This window comes from Oncorhynchus gorbuscha, linkage group LG12 (genome assembly GCF_021184085.1).
Source record: "Oncorhynchus gorbuscha isolate QuinsamMale2020 ecotype Even-year linkage group LG12, OgorEven_v1.0, whole genome shotgun sequence".
Lineage (NCBI taxonomy): Eukaryota > Metazoa > Chordata > Actinopteri > Salmoniformes > Salmonidae > Oncorhynchus > Oncorhynchus gorbuscha.
Genome location: NC_060184.1, coordinates 72,161,616 through 72,185,082, shown reverse-complemented (window position 1 = coordinate 72,185,082; position 23,467 = coordinate 72,161,616). Strand labels below are relative to the sequence as shown.

General features: G+C 42.1%; 2 protein-coding genes across 2 annotated transcripts; both read left to right on the top strand.

Moving 5' to 3' along the window:
* Positions 1-11,517: 11,517 nt before the first annotated feature.
* LOC123990338 (polymeric immunoglobulin receptor-like) lies at positions 11,518-13,834 on the top strand. The gene is made up of 3 exons (XM_046290922.1): positions 11,518-11,631; positions 11,814-12,149; positions 13,170-13,834. The coding sequence occupies exons 1-3, from the start codon at positions 11,595-11,597 to the stop codon at positions 13,550-13,552; spliced, it is 756 nt and encodes a 251-aa protein (XP_046146878.1). The 5' UTR covers positions 11,518-11,594; the 3' UTR covers positions 13,553-13,834.
* Positions 13,835-15,642: 1,808 nt separating this feature from the next.
* LOC123991363 (serine/threonine-protein kinase RIO3-like) lies at positions 15,643-23,095 on the top strand. The gene is made up of 13 exons (XM_046292876.1): positions 15,643-15,987; positions 16,494-16,612; positions 17,165-17,307; positions 17,556-17,663; positions 17,865-17,974; positions 18,162-18,305; positions 18,479-18,606; positions 18,925-19,107; positions 19,255-19,414; positions 19,589-19,669; positions 19,833-19,922; positions 20,449-20,556; positions 22,394-23,095. The coding sequence occupies exons 1-13, from the start codon at positions 15,952-15,954 to the stop codon at positions 22,502-22,504; spliced, it is 1,521 nt and encodes a 506-aa protein (XP_046148832.1). The 5' UTR covers positions 15,643-15,951; the 3' UTR covers positions 22,505-23,095.
* The last annotated feature ends 372 nt before the right edge of the window (positions 23,096-23,467 follow it).

Genomic DNA, 23,467 nt, shown 5'->3' with positions numbered 1-23,467 from the left:
GGGCTGGCCGTCTTTCTTTGAAGTCCTTCACGGGAAGGGCCTGAACGACATCTTGTCTTCCATATGAGAAGGTCTTTGCCATTTTGGCACTCACAATGTTGTGGTTGTCACATATTTGTACTTCTCCCAGTAGCTCCACTCGCTCCCTCTCCAGGGTCTCATCTGTTTCTCCAACAGGGTGGGGTGGGAGGTCATTTACCTCCGCCTTCTTTGTTTTTTTGTATGTTCGTTGTTCTTGGCAATGGACCTGTCCTCTGGTAATTTTCTCTTGACAGAGTTCACTTCCAGTTCTGGGCAACCAATTCCTCTCAGTTTCGATCTGTAATTGCCCATCTTGTACTTCAGGCTGGTTTGCCATCCATACAGGCCTGAGAAGGACCCAGGCTCTTTAAGACATGCATACTTTTTTTTACCAAAGCTTCTGCAACCTGACAAATATGTAGACATGATGGATAGGCTGTTAACTGAAAGATCCTTTCAGTTTTTCCAGGATGGCTGATTTCACAGATTGTTGATTAGTGTTCCATCCTTTGTGTGTGCTTCCTTAGCTGCCTCAAGAATGAGCTCTGTATCATAAGCAAAGCGAGGAACTTCAGGCTCAGATGGCCACGGACTGGAGCGTTGGGAAGAGGTACTTTCTGGAGAGGACAGTATCACGTGATCCACGGGAGCCCTTCTCATCAGATGTCTCTGTGGAACTGTTATTGAGTTCTTGTACATTTAAAGTAATAAGAGGTGGGGAATCAAGGTCATCCACTTTGATGTTGTCTTCATCCTTTAGGTCTTCAGTATCAAGAAAAGAAAATAACTGATCTCCAAATGCACTGTCCATGTACTGTAGAACAAATTAATTTTTAAGATGAAATGTCTCTTCACAATTGTGCCATGCGCAGCCACAGTAGCAGGGATTCCAGAAGGCAATGTTAGCTTACGGATATCAGGGCCCTCCAATAGGGCCTGTAGCCCGGTAGACAATCCTATTCGGTGGTAGCGATAGTGATCCTGTCAAGAAAAAATGCATTAACGTTATCAAATGGGTATGATGTCAAACATTGGTGTCCCATTAAATCGATATCAAGTGCTGCTTACTAGATCTCATAATAATAAACGTCCAAAACCAAGCAATTCTATACCAAATTCGTCATGACTTATGCTTTGTTTTTAAACCCATGTATAAATAGACCACATTTAAAACTATTCCATTTTATTTATCTGTTATTTTACCAGGTAAATTGACTGAGAACATGTTCTCATTTGCAGCAACAACCTGGGGAATAATTACAGGGGAGAGGAGAGGGATGAATGAGCCAATTGTAAACTGGGATTATTAGGTGCCCGTGATGGTTTGAGGGTTGGAAATTTAGCCAGGACACTGGGGTTAACACCCCTACTCTTACAAGAAGTGCCATGGGATCTTTAGTGACCACAGAGAGTCAGGACACCTGTTTAACGTCCCATCTGAAAGACGGCACCCTTACACAGGGCAATCACTGCCCGGGGGGATTGGGATATTTTGTTTTAGACCAGAGGAAAGAGTGCTTCCTACTGGCCCTCCAACACCACTTCCAGCAGCATCTGGTCACCCATCCAGGAACTGACCAGGACCAACCCTGCTTAGCTTCAGAAGCAAGCCAGCAGTGGTATGCAGGGTGGTATGCTGCTGGCCAAGGTTGTTACCTAATATTGCAGGCAAATATGGTGTTTCAGGGTTACCTTGGCCTAAAGCGTATGCTGTTAATGGGTAGATGTCTGCCAACTCCTTTTGCTTAATGACCTTAAGCTTCTGTGTGGATTCCAGCTCCCTAAAGTGCTCATTATACCAAGCATTCTGACACTTGGCAATAGAAGCAAGTTCACCATGAACAACGGTCATTCGAATTATTTCAAAGTCTGGTAGACCTCCAGTGGATCCGTAGGTTAGGATCATTCCAACCGAGTAGTTGGTACCATTGCAGGAAAGTGTGTTTGCCATCTGAACAAAAGTCTCATCTAGAAAAGAAAATTGTACCGCTTCCTTTGTCATCCTTTAACATCTCCAAAGCAACAGTGGACAGCTTTGTGGCAGATAGGGCAGGCTTGACAAGATTGGTGCCATGCAGATGGTATGCAAGCATTAGTTAATGCTTAACTGCAAGTGACAGCAAAATGTTTCGAAAGCTGTCGGTCTGTCGAACAATCCGTTTAAAAAAGCTGTGTTTAGCTTCAAATCGCATAGAGTCCAAAAAGCTATAAGGTGTCCACACGCCTTCATCAGCTGCGGGTAGAGTTCATTGAAATGTTTCAGGATAAAACTACCCTGAGGAAAAACCTCTAAGAATCTATGCCTGTGCTTGGATATCTTGCTGTCAAGGTACCAAATTGATTGTTTTGTGTGAATTGGCGAAACCACAAGTTCAACAATATCTTTGAGGTTCATAAGAATTTCCCATGATGGTTCACCTACAGGTATTTTAGTTCCTATAATGAATGGAAGCAGATGCAGTAGGCACCAGTTTTCATGAGCATTTCCTCCAATAGTTATTTTCCTTGGATTCATCAAGTCAAGAGGAATTGATTTTGAGCAGTCAGTTTTATCACTCCACTTACAGGGGAACTGGGTGATAAGATTGTTGAGTTTCAACAGAGTAAAATATTTATTCTTCATTAAAACCTTTAAGCACAATGCCAGTTCCAGAGGCAGGATTCCCTCAAAAAAGTCATGCAGCACATCTGGTGGACAGCCAGACAGCACGTCAAAATATTTCAGTTTTTCAGTCAAAGCACATTGCTTTTTCACACCATAGCATAGCAATGTATTTAGGTGGAATTTTCTAAAACTGTCTGTATTTGTTCAGAATGTTGCTTTTTTGTTCTGGGTTGGAATGCCCCAGTTCTCACTTCTTTTACCTGGATCTCAGACAGCTCAGCCGAACAGAACCTGCAGACATGCGTTGCACTAAAACTCTCTACAAATCCACCAGTAGAGTGGGCTCCAAGATTATCTGCCACCACACAAATAACAGTGCCCTTCAGTATCTTTCCCAGCACAGGAATGAAAAGTTATTCTTCCTACAATTTTGCAAGATCTTTTAAAAGTGTCTGTAGTAGCACCTTCCCATATCCGTATGTTTTAACATCAACAGACTTGCAGAGAACAGCTAAGTAAATAGACTTGAGTGTGGACCTAAACTGTAATGGGACATTTGTCAACACCCAATAGACTCCTGGGATATCGTGCTTTTCGCGGGATGTTCCAAGGGGATTGCACACTTCAAAGTCATCAACATAGAGAAGTAAAGATAGGGTTAATTCATCTACTGATAAACAGTCATTTTCTTTGAAATGTGTGCCATCATAAAAATACTTGTAATCGAGAAAAACTTGTAGGCCTACTTTTTAAAGCTTTTCTCCTGAAAATTCTTGTTGCTCAATACTTGTAACAGGGACTGCAGAATAGGAACACACTGAAAACTTCTTCCTTTCTTTGCATCAAGTACATAAAGTACATATTCTACCCGCTTCACCACAGAAAGGTTTTTCTTAAACTGCTTCCTCTTGTACAGTGTGACTGGGGGAGCAAATATTAAATTGCAATGGCACCGTTCTACTCTAATGCTTGCTGACAATACATGTTTTGGGAAGCTAGGTGGGTAATATGTTACATAGCTATTTTGGTTCATATAAAACTTACACAAAAAAAGGCAAAGGTTAGAAACAGCGCAAAGGCGATTAAATGCACTGCTAACTTACTAGCTAGTAGCCTGCCCACCACTTGCAAAGCTAGCTTATCAACATGCAAATTTAACATGCTATGGCAATATTGCTAGCTAAAGGCTTTTTGTACTTGAAGAATATTTTCTAACGTTTTCCACAAATATTTTCGAAATTGTCTAAAATATATGTAGAGAGATCCAAACTACATTCCACGTTATAATTTGATCCTTACCTGCCGCATGGCCTTTCCAGAGGAGAAAGATCAAGACAACGTCCGTTGAAATGTTATAAGCACAATTGACATTCAGAACTAGATTTAGCATGCCAGTCCAACATAATAATGATACTTTGAATGTCATATTTTCAAGTTGTTGGTTGTTACTTAGAAATATTCATTCTAATTTAGCAGTATATTACCTTGGATTTTTATTTACAAATGCCAGTCTTTTTCAACACATATAAATTAAGCATTATATTCCAAAATGTAAGTAAATGTCATGTATTGTCTTATATTGTCTTGTCATTTTGCTTTTCCCTCTGTTCGTTTTCCCCCCTGCTGGTCTTTTTAGGTTCGTTCCCCTTTTTCTCTCTCCCTTCCTCTCTCTCTTCTCTCTATCGTTCCGTTCCTGCTCCCAGCTGTTCCTATTCCCCTAATCAATCATTTAGTCTTCCCACACCTGTTCCCTATCTTTTTCCCTGATTAGAGTCCCTATTTCTCCCCTTGTTTTCCGTTCCTGCCCTGTCGGATCCTTGTCTATTGTTCACCGTGCTGTGTCTGTGTATCGCCCTGTCGTGTCGTGTTTCCCTCAGATGCTGCGTGGTGAGCAGGTGTCTGAGTCTGCTACGTTCAAGTGCCTTCCCGAGGCAACCTGCAGTTCAAGATCGAGTCTCCAGTCTGTTCTCGTCATTACGAGTGGAAATTGTGCTTTATGATTGTATTTTTACTTTACTGGATTAAAGACTCTGTTTTCGCCAAGTTGCTTTTGGGTCCTCATTCACCTGCATAACAGAAGGATCCGACCAAGAATGGACCCAGCGACTATGGATTCTCTCTACTCTACTCTCGAGTTCCAGGGAGCGATGCTCGGCAGACACGAGCAGGAATTGTCTGCTGCTCGGCATGCCGTTGAGACCCTGGCCGCTCAGGTCTCCGACCTCTCAGGACAGTATCAGAGTCTTCGTCTCGTGCCACCAGCTACTTCCGGGTCTTCCGAGCCTCCGGAACCTAGGGTTAATAACCCACCATGTTATTCTGGGCAGCCCACTGAGTGCCGCTCCTTTCTCACCCAGTGTGATATAGTGTTCTCTCTCCAACCCAACACATACTCAAGAGAGAGAGCTCGGATTGCCTACGTCATATCACTCCTTACTGGTCGGGCTCGGCAGTGGGGCACAGCTATCTGGGAGGCAAGCGCTGAGTGTACTAACAATTATCTGAACTTTAAAGAGGAGATGATAAGGGTTTTTGATCGTTCAGTTTTTGGGAAAGAAGCTTCCTGGTCCCTGTCTTCCCTATGTCAAGATAATCGATCCATAACGGATTACTCTATAGAGTTTCGCACTCTTGCTGCCTCCAGTAACTGGAACGAGCAGGCGTTGCTCGCTCGTTTTCTGGAGGGACTCCACGCTAAGGTTAAGGATGAGATTCTCTCTCGGGAGGTTCCATCCAGCGTGGATTCTTTGATTGAACTCGCTATTCGCATTGAACGACGGGTAGATCTTCGTCACCGAGCTCATAGAAGAGAGCTCGCGTTAACCGTGTCTCCCCTCTCTCCGACACTACCATCTTCCCCCACTGACTCAGGTGTTGAGCCCATGCAGCTGGGGGGTATTCGCATTTCGACTAAGGAGAGGGAACGGAGAATCACCAACCGCCTCTGTCTCTATTGCGGTTCCGCTGGTCATTTTGTCATTTCATGTCCAGTTAAAGGCCAGAGCTCATCAGTAAGCGGAGGGCGACTGATAAGCGCTACTAGACGGTCCTCTCCGTCAAGTACCTGTACTACCTTACCGGTCCATCTACGCTGGACCGGATCGGCAGCTTCCTGCAGTGCATTAATAGACTCTGGGGCGGAGGGCTGTTTTATGGACGAAGCCTGGGCTCGGGAACATGACATTCCTCTCAGACAGTTAGGGAGCCCACGGTCATGTTTGCCTTGGATGGTAGTCCTCTCCCCAGTATATTATATGAAACACTACCTTTAACCCTCACTGTATCTGGTAACCATAGTGAGACCATTTCTTTTTTGATTTTTTGTTCACCTTTTACACCTGTTGTTTTGGGTCATCCCTGGCTAGTGTGTCATAATCCTTCTTTTGATTGGTCTAGTAATTCTATCCTTTCCTGGAACGTTTCTTGTCATGTGAAGTGTTTAATGTCTGCTATTTCTCCTGTTTGTTCTGTCCCCTCTTCTCAGGAGGAACCTGGTGATTTGACAGGAGTGCCGGAGGAGTATCATGGTCTGCGCACGGTCTTCAGTCGGTCCAGAACCAACTCCCTTCCTCCTCACCGGTCGTATGATTGTTGTCCTGTTCTCTTCAAGAAGCGTTTTGCATCCGCTCCTATCCTTGTTGCACCTGACGTCACTAAACCGTTTATTGTTGAGGTTGACGCGTCGGGGGTGGGCGTGGGAGCCATTCTGTCCCAGCGCTCCGATACTGACGATGGGGTCCAGCCTTGTGCGTATTTTTCTCATCGCCTGTCACCGTCGGAACGTAACTATGATGTGGCTAACCGCGAACTGCTCGCCATCCGTTTAGCACTAGGCAAATGGCGACAGTGGTTGGAGGGGGCGACCGTTCCTTTTGTCGTTTGGACTGACCAAAAGAACCTTGAGTACATCCGTTCTGCCAAACGACTGAATGCGCGTCATGCTCGTTGGGCGTTGTTTTTCGCTCGTTTCGAATTCGTTATTTCTTATTGCCCGGGTACTAAGAACACCAAGCCTCATGCTTTATCCCGTCTCTTTAGTTCTTCTGTGGCTTCTACCGATCCCGAGGGATCCTTCCTGTTGGGCGTGTTGTCGGGTTGACTGTCTGGGGAATTGAGAGACAGGTTAAGCAAGCACTCACGCACACTGCGTCGCCGCGCGCTTGCCCTAGTAACCTTCTTTTCGTTCCTGTTTCTACTCGTCTGGCTGTTCTTCAGTGGGCTCACTCTGCCAAGTTAGCTGGCCATCCCGGCGTTCGGGGTACGCTTGCTTCTATTCGCCAGCGGTTTTGGTGGCCTACTCAGGAGCGTGACACGCGCCGTTTCGTGGCTGCGTGTTCGGACTGCGCGCAGAAGAAGTCTGGTAATTTTTTTTCTGCTTCTGCTCCTGGTCTTGCTGGGTCTCAGTCTGTTCCCTGCCATCGCATCTCTCCTGTTCTTGTTCCTGCCCTTGCTGTGTCTCAGTCTGTCCCTAGTTGTTACTCTCCTGGCCTGTTTGGTCCTGTTTGCTCTAAAGCTTTCAGTTCTCTACCCGTGTCTCATTTTTTTTTTTTTTTTTAGAGTAGTACCCTAGTTTCCTTTTTTTTTTTCGTTTTTCCGTTACGGTCCTGAGGAGAGGAGTTGGGTTCTTTCTCGGGACGTGCTGGACCGTTTGTGATCTATGATTTCCTCCGTTGCCGCCAGTGTTCCTCCTCGAGAGCGCCAGGAGGCGCTCGGTGAGTGGGGGGGGTACTGTCATGTATTGTCTTATATTGTCTTGTCATTTTGCTTTTCCCTCTGTTCGTTTTCCCCCTGCTGGTCTTTTTAGGTTCGTTCCCCTTTTTCTCTCTCCCTTCCTCTCTCTCTTCTCTCTATCGTTCCGTTCCTGCTCCCAGCTGTTCCTATTCCCCTAATCAATCATTTAGTCTTCCCACACCTGTTCCCTATCTTTTTTCCCTGATTAGAGTCCCTATTTCTCCCCTTGTTTTCCGTTCCTGCCCTGTCGGATCCTTGTCTATTGTTCACCGTGCTGTGTCTGTGTATCGCCCTGTCGTGTCGTGTTTCCCTCAGATGCTGCGTGGTGAGCAGGTGTCTGAGTCTGCTACGTTCAAGTGCCTTCCCGAGGCAACCTGCAGTTCAAGATCGAGTCTCCAGTCTGTTCTCGTCATTACGAGTGGAAATTGTGCTTTATGATTGTATTTTTACTTTACTGGATTAAAGACTCTGTTTTCGCCAAGTTGCTTTTGGGTCCTCATTCACCTGCATAACAGTAAAACCAAAAACCTATTATTTTAAGTAAAAATCGTTGGTTTTCAGGGCCTCCCGGGTGGCGTAGTGGTTAAGGGCGCCAGCTGTGCCACCAGAAACTCCGTGGGGCGACGCACAATTGGCCGGGCCACAATTCGCGATGAGACAAGGTAGTAGCTACTAAAATAATTGGATACCACGAAATTGGGGGTACATTTTAAATTACAAATTTTAAAAATCTTAGATTTTCTTTTCCAATATTTACTAGACCGGTGGGTCATTTTTTACAGTGCGCACACGGCTCTTGCTAGTATCACTGCGCTTTATGAAGCTTTACGTATCGGCCTCAAATCCTTCATCAGAGCTTTTGTGAGCTTTTAATTGGCGCCCTTATGTAGACATTGCTCCACCTCCGTTCATGCATCGAATGGGGATTGAGTCGAGGGAAAATAACCATGTGTTACCAAATATAACAATGTGCATTTCATATGTTATCTAATAAAGTGTGTACATGAAATGTTATTAAGCACCTCTGTGAAACCAAGGACATCAATCAAGCAAGTTTTCAACCTGTTGGGGACACCCGTTCCCAGCTGGGACCCCCCCCCCCCACACCCTCAGCTGGAATGTGGCGCATGGAACGCAAAAATATTCCTAAAAATATTTAACCTCCACACATTAACAAGTCCAATAGCTCAAATGAAAGATAAACAAGTTGTTTATCTACCCACCAAGTCAGATTTCTAAAATGTTTTACAGCGAAAACATAGCACATATTTATGTCAAACCACCACCGCAGACATAACTCATTTGCATAGCCAAGTAGGAAAAAATATGCAATCAACAAACGCAGGATTAAAAGAAAACTCATTTCACTAACCTTTTGAAATCTTCATCAGATGACAGTAATATAACATGTTACACAGTACATTACATTTTTTTTCAATAATCTGCAATATATATCCATAAATCTCTGTTTACAATGACGATTCGTTCAAAAAATGCTACTAAAATGTCAGGAGAAATGACGATAGCTCTGGCAGATAACGTCAGCTAACAAGGAATACACATCATAAACTTTGACTAAATATGCATGTTCTACATATGTATAGGAAGATACATTTCTTCTAAATGCAATCGCTGTGTTACATTTATTTTTAACGTTACAGGTTGCGTTCACTAGGCTATACTAGGAGTCGGCGCTCCAAATGTAGCATTCTGGCTCCTCTATCTTGGAGTCCACAGAAACCCAAATTTACCACATAAATATTCCCTTACCTTTGCTGTTCTTCCATCAAAAGACCTGGAAGGGATTATACTTACCAAAACAGTGTTTAGTTTTCAAGTCTGCGTCTTTCGGTGCTCAAAAACTACACATTTCGGTCAAAATGTAGCCAAAAGTCAAGTGGATGCGCACCAAAACGTCGAACTTACATATTATATGTCGAGTAAACTTGTCAAACTAACTTCATAATCAAGCTTTAACATGTTATAAAGGTGTACAGCAATTGTGAGGACGAACAGAAACACAGGCATTGTTCAATCGATCTTGGAAAAAAGACAGAACTTGACCAGAGCGCGCATAAAAGTAACCTGTTTTTTCGCGTGACCGAGAGCTTTCGGCACCTCAAACTCCCGTGAGCGCGCGATTCTCACAATGAGAAGCCCCATTGAAAGCAGGGATCGCGCTGAACACGTAGGAACTGTTCCCAGAGCTGTAACTGTTTGTGAAGGGTGTTTGCGATGACGTCAAAGTTGGGCCAACTTTTATCATGACAAGAGATAGTTTGGGAGAATGCATGCCCTGACAGTTCTGCTTTACATAGAGACAAACTTTAAACGGTTTTAGAAGCTTTAGAGTGTTTTCTATTCGATAATATTTTTTATATGCATATATTAGCAACTTTTGACAAACATTTATCCTGTTTAATAAGGGCACCAAATTCCTCCAGTAGGGGCAGTAAACAGCCCTAGCACTGACAGGTTAAATCATTCAGTGTAACGTTGATGTGGCAACTCTCTTATTCTCTGCCATTGCACATTTTAATTTGTACATAGGTCACAGCTATTGTACCACAACTCATGAGCCCACATCCTGCACTGTTCACACCTAATCTATTCCCCATCTGTGACTGAAAACATTGGGAGAGATGCCAGTTGAAAAGCTCTATCTTAAAAACAAAGTTAGCTATCTAGCTATATGACATAAAATGCTGTGGAAACTAGCTAAAGGACTATAAAGTAACATTAACTGTAAATCTATCAGTCACCAGTGTAAACATTTACAACTGAAATTCAATTACGTTCTTTCTTTTTAATGTATTTTACCTCTGACGATCTGGTAGTAAGGTTTCTAGCTAGCACTCCTAGCTAGCTGGCTAGCATTTACTACTAGTGAAGTTACTAGCTAGCAAGTTAGCATAAACTAGCGCTAACGTTAGTCGTTGTCTAAATGACAGATAGAAACACATACATAACCATAAAGGGGTAACTAGCCCCTAGGGGCCAGTTACCCCATAGTAGGGGGGGCGAGTTGCCCCCAACAAACTCATCCAACATATTACTACTTTACTCAAAAATGATCTACATTTTTCTCTGTAAACAAGTGGATTATTTCTCTTAAGGCTTTCCTACTTGTATATTTAAAAGACAATCATAGATCTAACTTCATTGGAATATATTTAGAACGAAAAATATATATTTTTTAAAATATATACATTTACCACAAAATCGTTTTGTTTAAATATCTCCAAAAGTTATAATAATAATAATAATATATGCCATTTAGCAGACGCTTTTATCCAAAGCGACTTACAGTCATGTGTGCATACATTCTACGTATTGGTGGTCCCGGGGCTCGAACCCACTACTCTGGCGTTTCAAGCGCCATGCTCTACCAACTGAGCTACAGAAGGACCATGAACATAGGACATTTTTTGCTGAGCCTCAGGGAAATAAGTTGGTGAAATCTTGTTACCCCCTAGTACCCTACCATGTAATTTAGTTTTTTACAACATTAGAAATGTTCATGATAAAAGAAAATCTAAATGATTGATTTGACAAAAATCCCACGTGGAGGAAAAATATATTGTTGTCCATTTTTATGGTTTCCCTATATACAGAACTGGTGACAAAAATATATTGTTGTCCATTTTTATGGTTTCCCTATGTACAGAACTGGTGACAAAAATATATTGTTGTCCATTTTTATGGTTTCCCTATGTACATAACTGGAGACAAAAAAATATTGTTGTCCATTTTTATGGGTTCCCTATGTACAGAACTGGAGACAAAAATATATTGTTGTCCATTTTTATGGGTTCCCTATGTACAGAACTGGTGACAAAAATATATTGTTGTCCATTTTTATGGTTTCCCTATGTACAGAACTGGAGACTCTGTTTCTGCTGAATGTAAAACAATGGATACCTAACTGTTCAATAGTAGACAGATAAACAGATAAATGGCTTTGTATACAAATAACATACACACGCACACACATGCACATTATATGATTGTGAACAACGATGCTTGTTCTGCAAGGCTGGTGTCCCCCATCAGAAAGAAGTCGACACACACAGGAAACACTGAAGTGGAGAGAATAGAATAACACACAGACACACAGAGAGAGAGAGACTAGCTAACCTACCCTCACTAGGAGGAAGTAGGAGTAATCTGAAGGTGAGAGACAGGAGACAGCAACTTAATGAAGTCAATATAGACCAACTGAGAACAGCAGTTCATCATGACAAGTCTTCGAAGAGTGTTCTTTAGCCTCTCTGGTGAGTTCATCATCATATTTACAAAACATAACATAAAGCTTATTTGAAGAACACTGGACACTGTTGCAGTTGCTAAACACATTTGATTTGCTGTTGCTTCTATTTTATTGTTCTCTGTGCTGAAGCAGCTAGTAACTAAAGGGCAGATCTGTGTCTGATGTAAACGTGTTGTCTCTCTCCAGCTGCTCTGTGGAGTGTATCTATTGCAGATGAGATCGTAGTATCAGGATACGAAGGAGGAGAAGCAGTGATCAGTTGCTCCTATGGCCATGGGTATGAGAATTACAAAAAGTACCTCTGTAATAGGGGCTGTGACAACTCTGATATTGTCATTGAAACTCAATTGGGAGTTCAATACACTAAGAAAGGCAGCTTTTCTCTGCATGATGACATAAAGAGAAGAGTCTTCACTGTGAATGTCACTAAACTGACCCTACAGCATGCTGGGATATACTGGTGCGCTGTGAGCAGATATGGGAAAGACATCTATACAGAAGTCAGACTGCAAGTAGTCAAAGGTAAGTTCCCTTTTTTATACATGTATGTAAAAAATATTTTTTTACAGGAACATCAACACAAAAATGACGCAGGCACATTTAACAATTTCAAATATACTCTAAAGACAGTTAGATACAGATAGCATTGACTAAACTCATGACAATTTACCAATGTTTACTGTGCATTTGTATATAATATATCTAAAATCGCTTTGTCCAGCACATCCCTTACAAAATGATTTCACATGAAATTTCCACGTTTTGCATGTAACATTTGATTTCACATGAATATTTTTCACATGAGATTTTACAGATGATGCCCTGGAAACAGAAATGACTCATTAGGATGTCCCCAGAACATCACAAAATAATTGCAGTGTTTTCAATGTACATATTTGACATACATGATTACATTGTGTGTGTTTTTTTTTTATACAGTAATTATTATTCAACATGTCCTCACCTGGGATTTAAACTCACAACCTCTTGGTTCACGGCATTCTGATATTCCTGCAACGCCACCATGTTTGTGTCAATGACTGATTGTACCTGTATTCCCAGTCTTTGGACTTCAGCTTTGCACAATACACTCAATAAAAACTATTATATTTAGCATAGTGATTCAGGAGTAACATTCAAGAGTAAATTACCAATCTGGCCCTCCTACCATCACGGTCACCTAATCATCCCCAGTTTACAATTGGCTCATTCATCCCCCCCATTATCTCCTGTAACTATTCCCCAGGTCGTTGCTATAAATGAGAATGTTTTCTCAGTCAACTTACCTGGTAAAATAAGGGTTAAATAACATTATTAACATTTGAAATTTGCAGTTCCACATGCAAGAACATTCACATGTTTTGTTTCATGTTATCTTTACCTGCTATCACATGTTATCAAATTAACTTCACGTAATATTACATGTGAGAAGTGATTACGTGACATTCATGTGGTTTTTCCTGTCATGAATTTGCCCTTTGTGTAATAATGTCTTGGACAAAATGGAATTGAACTGAAATTTGTATCTCATTTGATTGGCAGACTGGTGCTGTGACAACCGTGCCCTCGTCCAGGGCAACAGCCAAGCTTCTGTGTCAGTAAGCTGTCCCTACAAGCCTCAGCACAAGGAGAGTCAGAAGTACTTCTGCATAGGGACCCGACCCTCAACATGTCTACAACAGGCTACAGTCACATCCAAGCACAACACTGGGAGGTTCTCTCTCCATGACAACAACGCAGATGGAGTGTTCACCGTGACAATCACTGAGCTGACCCAAAAGGATTCTGGGATGTATATGTGTGGCATCCGTGTCGATCGAGGTTTGGATGTCTACTCTGTGGTTCATCTAGAGGTCAAAGGTGAAAAGTTTTTTCTCAAACATTTCAGTCATGTGACCCTCACCCCTACCTGTAATCAAAGATGATCTATAATATTTGACAAGATAGTTTAGTGACAGCTCTAACAATGGAAATACATGTCCTTAAAGATGGAAGGCAGGCAGGAGGAGGCGAGAATCCGGTGGGACCATTCTAGCCAATGAGAGAGCAGATACCCATGTGAACAACTGGATCAACTCTGATATAAAGTCTGTTTGTTTGTTTCTGATATAAAGTCCACTTATATCAGCACAACAACCTTACCATTACAGCTTATTCTATCAAATAAGCCTCAGGTAGCAAATTTGAAATAAAAAAATATGTTTGACAGTCTCATTGACTTCCGTACAAGAATTCTTATTTTTGTGGATGTATTTTAGGCGGAATACATTTTTTTATTTTACCAGGAAAGTCAGTTATGAACAAGTTCGTATTTACAATGATAGCCTACCAGGGAACAGTGCCTTGTTCAGGGGCAGAATGACAGATTTGTACCTTGTCAGCTCAGGGATTCAGTCCAGCAACCTTTCGGTTACTGGCCCAATTTTATTTTATTTTATTTAATCTTTATTTAAACAGGAAGGGCTTATTGAGATTTAAAATATATGTTTCAAGAGCGTCCTGGGCAAGATAGGCAGCACCAAGTCATTACAAAAATTACAGACAAACAACATGAAAAACTACAAGTAATCTAGTAAAAACCATAGTATTCACAAGAGTACAACAAAATCAAAAATAGCAAATTAAAAACATTGACAGGTCAGGGAATCAGTCTCAAGATCATTCATCGGTTATTTAAAAATACCAATTGGGACAAGTTCTTCTAGTTTAAAAGTATTTTGTACCACAGACAGACACTGAGTGTGTGTGTGTGTGTGTGTGTGTGTGTGTGTGTGTGTGTGTGTGTGTGTGTGTGTGTGTGTGTGTGTGTGTGTGTGTGTGTGTGTGTGTGTGTGTGTGTGTGTGTGTGTGTGTGTGTGTGTGTGTGTGTGTGTGTGTGTGTGTAATAGTAGTAAGGTAGTGCTAAACGATGATGCAGTGGCATATGAGTTTCAGAGGGGGATGTTGTTTTTTTTGGTCAAATAATAAGAGGAATGGCTGCTCAACTGAAAATAATATAAGACAGGCTGATTGGACATTGAATGTGTGTGATCAGTGAGAACTGACAAGTTACCAAGTTGCGCAGGGGCAGACTGGCCACTTGACATTTCTGGCAAATGCCCGATGGCCTGGTCCATTTTTTGCCTTGTGGCCTGTCATCATCTGGCTAATAATGGGGTCCTCAAGGAAGAAAATGGGCCCAGTGGGTTAGAAATGCTAGCGCCGATTTCTGGTCCCAGTCTGCCCCTGCACGCACACACTTTGAACAATTACATGTATTCTGAATTAAACTTATTGAATGCCAATATTGTGTAGTATACCTTGATTAATGGTGAAAGATCTGTATAGGTGTCTGGCCTACTAATTTACTTCAGAGATAATGTGATTGCTTTTTAGGCTGATATTGTTAAAAATGCTTTTGAAAGAATAACATACATTTTAAAAACAAAATTGCAAGACCGGATGCATTTTTTTATACTAAAAAGAGCCGAGTTTGGTAAGATCAGGGTAAGATCCATGTACTGCATATGGTAGGAGCAGGGAAACACATTGAGCTGTAGATGGCAGCAATGCGCCTAGTTTAACCTGCTGGTTTCCTTTTTTTCCCCACAAAGAAGGAACGAAACGTCATTACCTTATTCAGGATGAAGAACCAGAAACACTTTTGAGGAGATGGGAAATTCTATTGACATCAATCGCCCGCACGGTGCATTTTGGGCGATATCACTCCTTCATGGAGTAAATGGGACTTAATTGGACGCTAGTTCAAAAAAGCATGAAATAGCATGAATTGCGTGAGCAACAGGTCCAAGATTACACATATTTTTCGAGATATGAGATATTTAACTTGTTCTCTACCATATCGTGTAACTTTGAAATTACGTTATTTTGAGGAAAATAGGCAAGTTTCTCGACTCAAACTCTTGACTTTTTAGAAGGGATTGCTTGACGAATAGCGTAGCAACTGCGTGACGCAGTAGAACAACCTGAACGCGATTGGTCAAAAGTCTGCTGGGCGGGGCTTTACACGTTGGTCCAGTCATTTCCGGCTAGGTTTCTCCTCTCTTCCTTTTCTAATATCTCTGGAACAACGCAAAACAGAATTTGCTCTACAGCTCTCGTAAAATCCTTGTCATTTAGCAAGAAATCTGTTCATTAGTGACATTAACTCTTATTTGGCTTAAGATAACACATCTAAACGGTTTCATTATCGTGTCTAATTCGAGAAACGATAAAAGGAGACTGTCGTCGTAAACGTGTTGCTAGCTAAGATTATTGCTCGTCAAGCTCTACATCTGACTGTCTGAATACTGCTGCCAAAAGACTGAAACTCTGGGCTACTGTCATGGATCAAATAGGGATCACTGCAGAAGGACCAAAGGTGAGTTGGTTTGCTAACTTAGCTAATCAGTCCGTCATTCTTGACATGTAATATGGCCCTTGCGAAAACCGAGCCTTAAAAGGCTCGTCTTGGGGAGGACAGATTAACGTGACCTAAATTAGTTTTAAATAATGTTACAGCTACACATTAATTGATCTACTGTAACGCTAATTCACATTCGTATCCATCAACAGCAAATCTGATAGCGGCGAGCCAACAGGCTGACATGCTTCAAACGTTGGCTAATTCAGAATAAGTAACTAACGTATTAGCTAGCAAGCTATATTAATGTTAGACAAGTCGCGGCATGTCCCTGGCATGGCTTCTTTGATTGACAGGATGGCTAAGGTGCGTATAGTTCACATAGATTGTCAACTAATTGGTTTAACTACCGCTTCATTCAAGTAGTTATTCAAGCACGTAACGAGTACATCGATATGTTAGCAAAGGGAAGCATCATGTTGGACTGTATTGCTATTAGCTCATTTGAATATATGGTCCTTCAGAGTCCATGGGGCGCCACCACTACCAAGGCGGTGTCACCCTGTTCCCTCGCTGACGTCATGAGCGAGCAGCTGGCAAAGCAACTGGATGAGGAAAGCAATGCTTTCCCTGATTCCCCAGAGTAAGTACCATAATAATAATATCATCAATATCCCTATCCCTTACACCACCTTGTCTGTGTTGTCGATTCACGTGAACCAATCTGTGAATAGCACACCCAACTTCCTCATTCCTATAGTATTACTTACCCTCTCTACTTGCACATCATCATCTGCACATCTATCACTCCAGTGCTAATGCTAAATTGTAATTATTTTGCCTCTATGGCCTATTTATTGCCTACATCCCTACTCATCTACATTTACACACACTGTACATAGATTTTTCTATTGTGTTATTGACTGTACGTTTGTTTGTGTAACGCTGTTGTTTTTGTCGCACTGCTTTGCTTTATCTTGGCCAGGTCGCAGTTGTAAATGACAACTTTTTCTCAAGTGACCTACCTGGTTAAATAAAGGTGAAATCAAATCAAAACTTGAAAGGATATGTTCTCACCCTCTTGTCTAGCCGTTGTAGGCACTTCAGTGTCAATTGAAACTAGCACCACACTCACATTAGGTTATTGTGTGGGTTTAGGGCGGCATGTTCATGTCCAATATCCTATGTGTTCTAGTGTCAATGCTGCTCTGGATGCCGGTGAGGAGCCAGAAACGGACAGTGATCTGATGCTGGCTCAGATGCTGCAGATGCAGTTTGACAAGGAGTTTGACACCCAGCTGCGCACGGAAGAAAAAAAATTAAATGGGGATAGCAAACGTAAGCCTATGAACATGTCTGGTATTAGAACAATACAAGGGTCGTTTTCATTAGATACTGAACGGAATAAAACAGACTGAAACGGGGTGAGAACACCTGGACCGCTCATTTTTAGTTTTCCATGTCAAAACATTTTCAAGTGTTTTGTACCCTAGTAAACATGACCAGGTTTCTAGAATGTGTAAAAAAGAATGAACAGTAGTGGCGTTATGAAGAATTTGAGATATGATTGTTCTTTACTGTTGTAGTGTCCATCTCCTTTGAGAACTATCGCATGGTGCACCCTTACGAGGATAGCGACAGCTCTGAGGATGAAGTTGATTGGCAAGACACTCGCCACGACCCCTACAAAGCCGGTAACGTCCATCCCTTTATAATTTTACCCCATATATCAGTATTGATGCTAGGCCCAATAAATCTACTTTATACTTGTAACAGGCCAACATCTTCTTGCATAAAATATTGGTTGCTGTTGATTGGTGGTTGTTTTATGTTAAAGCAATAGTTTAACTTACTACATTAACCCTTTTTCCCTATTTTTTCTAAATGTGTTCCAGATAAGCCCACGACAACTCCAAGAAGAGGCTTTACTGGGAAAGGCAAGAACATCACTACTAAGCACGATGAGGTTGTGTGTGGCAGGAAGAATACTGCACGCATGGACAATGTAAGAGTGATAAGAAGCTCACCTTTTTCCTTGGTTCAGCGTTATTCAATAGACAGACACATTGGGGAAATTGCATTTATCTCCATTGAGCTTTGAAATGTGTGGTTTAATTTGTGTACGCACTAATGTGAACATATCCCAAACTGTCAGCCTTTTTGTAATCTCCCTCTCTGTCCTGTCCTCCCAGTTTGCCCCAGAGATCAATGTGGGAGATGGGCTTGGCATGGACCTGAAGCTCTCTAACCAGGTGTACAACTCCCTGAAGCAACACTGCCACTCTGAGCAGCGTCGCAGTGCCCGACTGCATGACAAAAAGGAGCACTCCACTGCTGTGAGTCTATGCAAAAGGAGGAATTGACAATAGAAATAAGAATTTGAAAATGACAACAAAATGGCCCCATGCCATGTTCAGATCTGTATAGTATTTTAATATATTTGAATTCCGTCATGATTATCCACTTCTGCTTTCTTTTCTGTACTTTCCTCCCTTTTTTTCATTCACAGGAACAAGCAGTGGACCCAAGGACCCGTCTGCTCATGTACAAAATGGTGAACGCAGGCGTTCTGGAGAACATCAACGGCTGCATCAGCACTGGAAAGGAGTCTGTGGTGTTCCATGCAGATGGGGGAAGGTGAGGGTGACATGACAAATTGTGTTTTGCAAGAACCCACACCTTGAATCGACTGACCAAAGGTTGATCGACCCAAGGAGTCTATCACCTGGCCTGAGGAGTCAGATCAGGAACTTTCATTGCCTGAAGTTAAGTCATGACATTTACATTGTCAATGATTGTCATGACAGAGACACTATAGCAGTAGATTTATTTGCCATATTTCATTAGCCATAGTTGTAGTATTTAACAGTTTTTGTATAGAACTGCCACCCCTAAATGTCAATTAAGTTGTAGTTGGTTTCTAAGGTTTTCCAATACTGTTGTTTTTTCTCCCAGCATGGAGGAGAAGGCTGTCCCAGATGAGTGTGTACTCAAGGTCTTCAAGACCACACTCAATGAGTTCAAGAACCGCGACAAGTACATCAAGGACGACTACCGCTTCAAGGAACGCTTCAGCAAGCTGAATCCCCGCAAGATCATCCGCCTCTGGGCTGAGAAAGAAATGCACAACCTGGCTCGGTGCGTGGTGGTGATGTCACTTAAATGGACCAACACCGATTCACCTCATTTATCTAAAAGCTCAGTTCAAATAACTTTTTTATTTTTATATATCAGTTTCTAATGTTCCAACTGTGTTATGGCTCACTCTCTTCCCCACTCCATCAGTATGAAAAAGGCTGACATCCCATGCCCCGAGGTGGTGATTCTGAAGAAGCACATCCTGGTGATGTCGTTCATTGGCAAGGACCATGTGCCGGCTCCCAAGCTAAAAGAAGCCATGTTGGGCTCTGAGGACATGAACAGGGCCTACTACCAAGTGCTTCATGTGAGTGCAGCTGCTGTGCTGCCATGCACTAATGTAGACGTTACTTATGTTGTTGTGTATTTACGTACCTTATAGTAATGTCTGGTTGTGCGCACTCGTTTCAAAGAGATGAGTATCTGACTGAGAAGTATAATTCTGGGTTATTATGACCCCTGGGTGTGTCTGTCCTTGCAGATGATGCAGCAGTTGTATCACGAGTGTAACCTCGTCCACGCCGACCTGAGCGAATACAACATGCTGTGGCATCAGGGGAAGGTAGGCTATTTATCATGTTTGTCTAACCTTTATTTATCCAGGTGGGTCAATCTACACCTTATTTTTTATACCCGATTCCTCATGGTTAATTTCAACTGGATATTCTGGCATGAGATTTTACCTTCATTCAGCATGAATGATTTAATCATCTTGTTTTATGTAGGTTTGGCTAATTGATGTAAGTCAGTCCATTGAGCCCAATCACCCTCATGGCCTTGAGTTCCTGTTCAGGGACTGCAGGAATGTGTCTACGGTAAGTTAGCTCACAGTGATGCAAGTACTGTAGGTTTAAATTGCCTGTTACTTCCAGCTCACAGTAAACACGGACTAAAGTCCTGATTTGCACAACAAGCTCTGTCTCACTGCAGCATTCATGTGTTTCCATGTTCTCCAAACGTCAAATTTCGAAGTGTTTTCGTTGCTTCTGCTGCTCTCTCGTTTCCATTTCTTCAAACGTCAAATCCTGAAGTTAAGGCTTGAGTTTAGTCATTAATTCTGAATGGTTACGGTAAGGGTTGAGTTTAGTCGCTCATTCTGAATGGTTACGGGTTGAGTTTAGTCGCTCATTCTGAATGGTTACGGGAAGGGTTCAGGTACAGGATGTGTATATATACAGAAGGAGGTCCTGTATATTTAGCTGCCACACCTCAGAACATACGATGTGTGTTGGTGGAAACTAGGCGAAAGTAAAAACATGTCCACTTCTTGCATCAGGTTTTGTATCAGTGACATGCTGGTGGTTTTAATAACAAGATATCGTTTTTATCTTGTCTCTGCAGTTCTTCCAGAAGGGCGGGGTGTCGGAAGCCATGAATGTGTACGAGCTCTTCAACGTCGTGTCTGGGCTGCAACTCAGCGGTGACAGCGAGGCAGACTTCCTTGCCCAGGTCAGTGAACATTGAGGTCCCTATGAGGGTATTATTTCTCTGTTGGAGATTCATGTAGTTGCATTGAATTTACAGAACTAAGTTTTACAGGCAGTTTAAAGTGGGCTCTTGTCTTAACTATAGTCCCATACACAAAAAAAATCTATCATGCACTGAATGCCTTATTGGGGTGGGGAATGTTTATACTAAACTGAAGAAAAATATAAACACAACATGCAACAATTTCAAAGATTTTACTTACAGTTCATATGAGGAAATCAGTCAATTGAAATATATTAATTAGACCCTAACATATGGGTTTCACATGACTGTGAATACAAATATGCATCTGTTGGTCACAGATACTTTTTATTTTAAGAAGGTAGGAGAAGATCAGAAAACCAGTCAGTATCTGGTGTGACCACCATTTGCCTTATGCTGCACTACACATCTCATACGCAAAGAGTTAATCAGGCTGTTGATTGTGGCCTGTGGAATGTTGAACCACTAATTCAATGGCTGGGCGAAGTTGCTGGATATTGGAGGGAACTGGAACACGCTGTCGTACATGTCGATCCAGAGCATCCCAAACATGCTCAATGGGTGACATGTCTGGTGAGTATACAGGCCATGGAAGAACTGGGACATTTTCAGCTTCTAGGAATTGTGTACAGATCCTTGCTATATGAGGCTGTGCATTATCATGCTGAAAATTGAGGTGATGGCGACGGATGAATGGCACGACAATGGGCCTCAGGATCTCATCACGATATCTTTGTGCATTAAAATTGCGATTGATAAAATGCAATTATGTTTGTTGTCTGTAGCTTATGCCTGGCCATACCATAACCTCACCGCCACCATGGGACACTCTGTTCACAACTTTGACATCAGCAAAACACTTGCCCACACGATGCCAAACACGCTCTCTGCCACCTGTCCGGTACAATTGAAATTGTGATTCATCCGTGAAGAGCACACCTCCAGCGTGCCAGTGGCCATCAAAGGTGAGCATTTGCCCACTGAAGTCCGTTATGACATCGAACTGCAGTCAGTTCAAGACCCTGAAATGGTCTCTAATAGTTTGGGCAGAAATTCTTCAGTTGTGCAAACCCACAGTTTAATCAGCTGTCTGGGTGGCTGGTCTCAGATGGTCCCGCATAAGAAGAAGCCAGATGTGGAGGCCCTGGGCTGGCGTGGTTACAGGTGGTCTATGGTTGTGAGGCCGGTTGGACGCATTGCCAAATTCTTTAAAACAACGTTGGAGGCGGCTTATGGTAGAGAAATTAACATTAACTTCTCTGGCATCAGCTCTGGTGGATGTTCCTGCAGTCAGTATGTCAATTGCACGGTCCCTCAACTTCAGACATCTGTGGCATTGTGGAGTGTGACTAAACTTCACATTTTATTGGCCATTTATTGTCCCCAGCACAAGGTGCACCTGTGTAATAATCATGTTTAATCAGCTTCTTGATATGCCACACCTGTCAGGTGGATGGATTGTTTTAGCAAATGAGAAATGCATATTAACAGGGATGTGCACAATTTGTTAGAAATTTACTTTTTGTGCGTATTGAACATTTCTGGGATATTTTATTTCAGCTCACGAAACATGGGGCCAACACTTTACATGTTGCACTTATATTTTTGTTCAATGTACAATTTGACCCTAAACCATCAAATTGTATAGATTATAGAGCGCTTTTTGTCAAAGTGCTTACCAGAAACCGGGGATTGTAGTTATTAACTTTCATACAGTGGTTGACTACCTGTATGCACATAATTAAGTTGTTGGGTTACTTTCCTCTACGTCTTTGTGATTTTTGTATTAACACTGTCCTCACTTGTCGTTTTATAGATCGAGGCACTGGAGAAGATGAATGAAGACCACGTGCAGAGAAGGGGCAAGAAAACCTACTCCAGCACCAGCGACGGAGGGCCTCCCCTATTACACCACGAGGATGATTAACAATGAGATGTTAGACACCATGATTAGCTCCATGGATCCTGTTCAGTTGATTCTGTTTGAGAGAATGGGCGAGTAAACCCCCACCCAAGGTCTTTCATCACAATGAGGGACACAAGGTCGAAAGGTCACTGCATCCCAAGATGCTACACTGGGGGCAGTGGGCTGAAAAGCCTCCCATACACCTCCATGAAATGTCAACATCTCATTCCATTACTACGTTTGTAGATGGAATGGATGGGGAATTCTAAGGGGGACATGACGGATGCATCTACATGCGTACACAATTATTGCTTTTTAAAAATTAGATGGTATTCAGCATTCATGACATTAAGTTATCTTCACAGGTGAACTGGGCTTGAATGAAAAGAGCTTTGCGTTATATGAATGGAACAAATTGCAATCCAACATTTGGTGAAGAGCCCTAGTTCGTGTCAGTCAATATTTGAATCATGAAAGGTGGCGTCATGAATGAAGACACAATGAATTGTTTTTCCATTGGCACCAAGATGCATTGAGGTCCATTGAGCGTACAAGGGAGCTGTGTTTTCTCCAACTTCAATATAATGGTGGAAATAAATGGCATAAATTTTAGTTATGCTTTGTCATTCATTTTCCTTTGCTCTGGACAAATCGAGCAGCAGCAGCTTGACAGGAGACACCAAACTGCTCGGCTAGGAGTTATAAAACAATACAAGCAATCTATATGTAACTATAACATGTCAATATTACTCAGTCAGCCAGTCCAACTTGTATAAAAGCCTGCAGAAAACACCTATATCTTGTTTGAGTGTTTGATTTCAGTTTGACAATGAACTTTTATTTTGAAAGTAGCGTTTAGTCGCATGTTGGAAACTCCAGAAATGTCTAACTTGCTAATCTAGGCGGAAGAGTCGGATCCCGAGTTTCCCACCAGGGAGGTACTAGAATCAACAAATAGGAAGCTTTACGCAAATAATTTCCTTT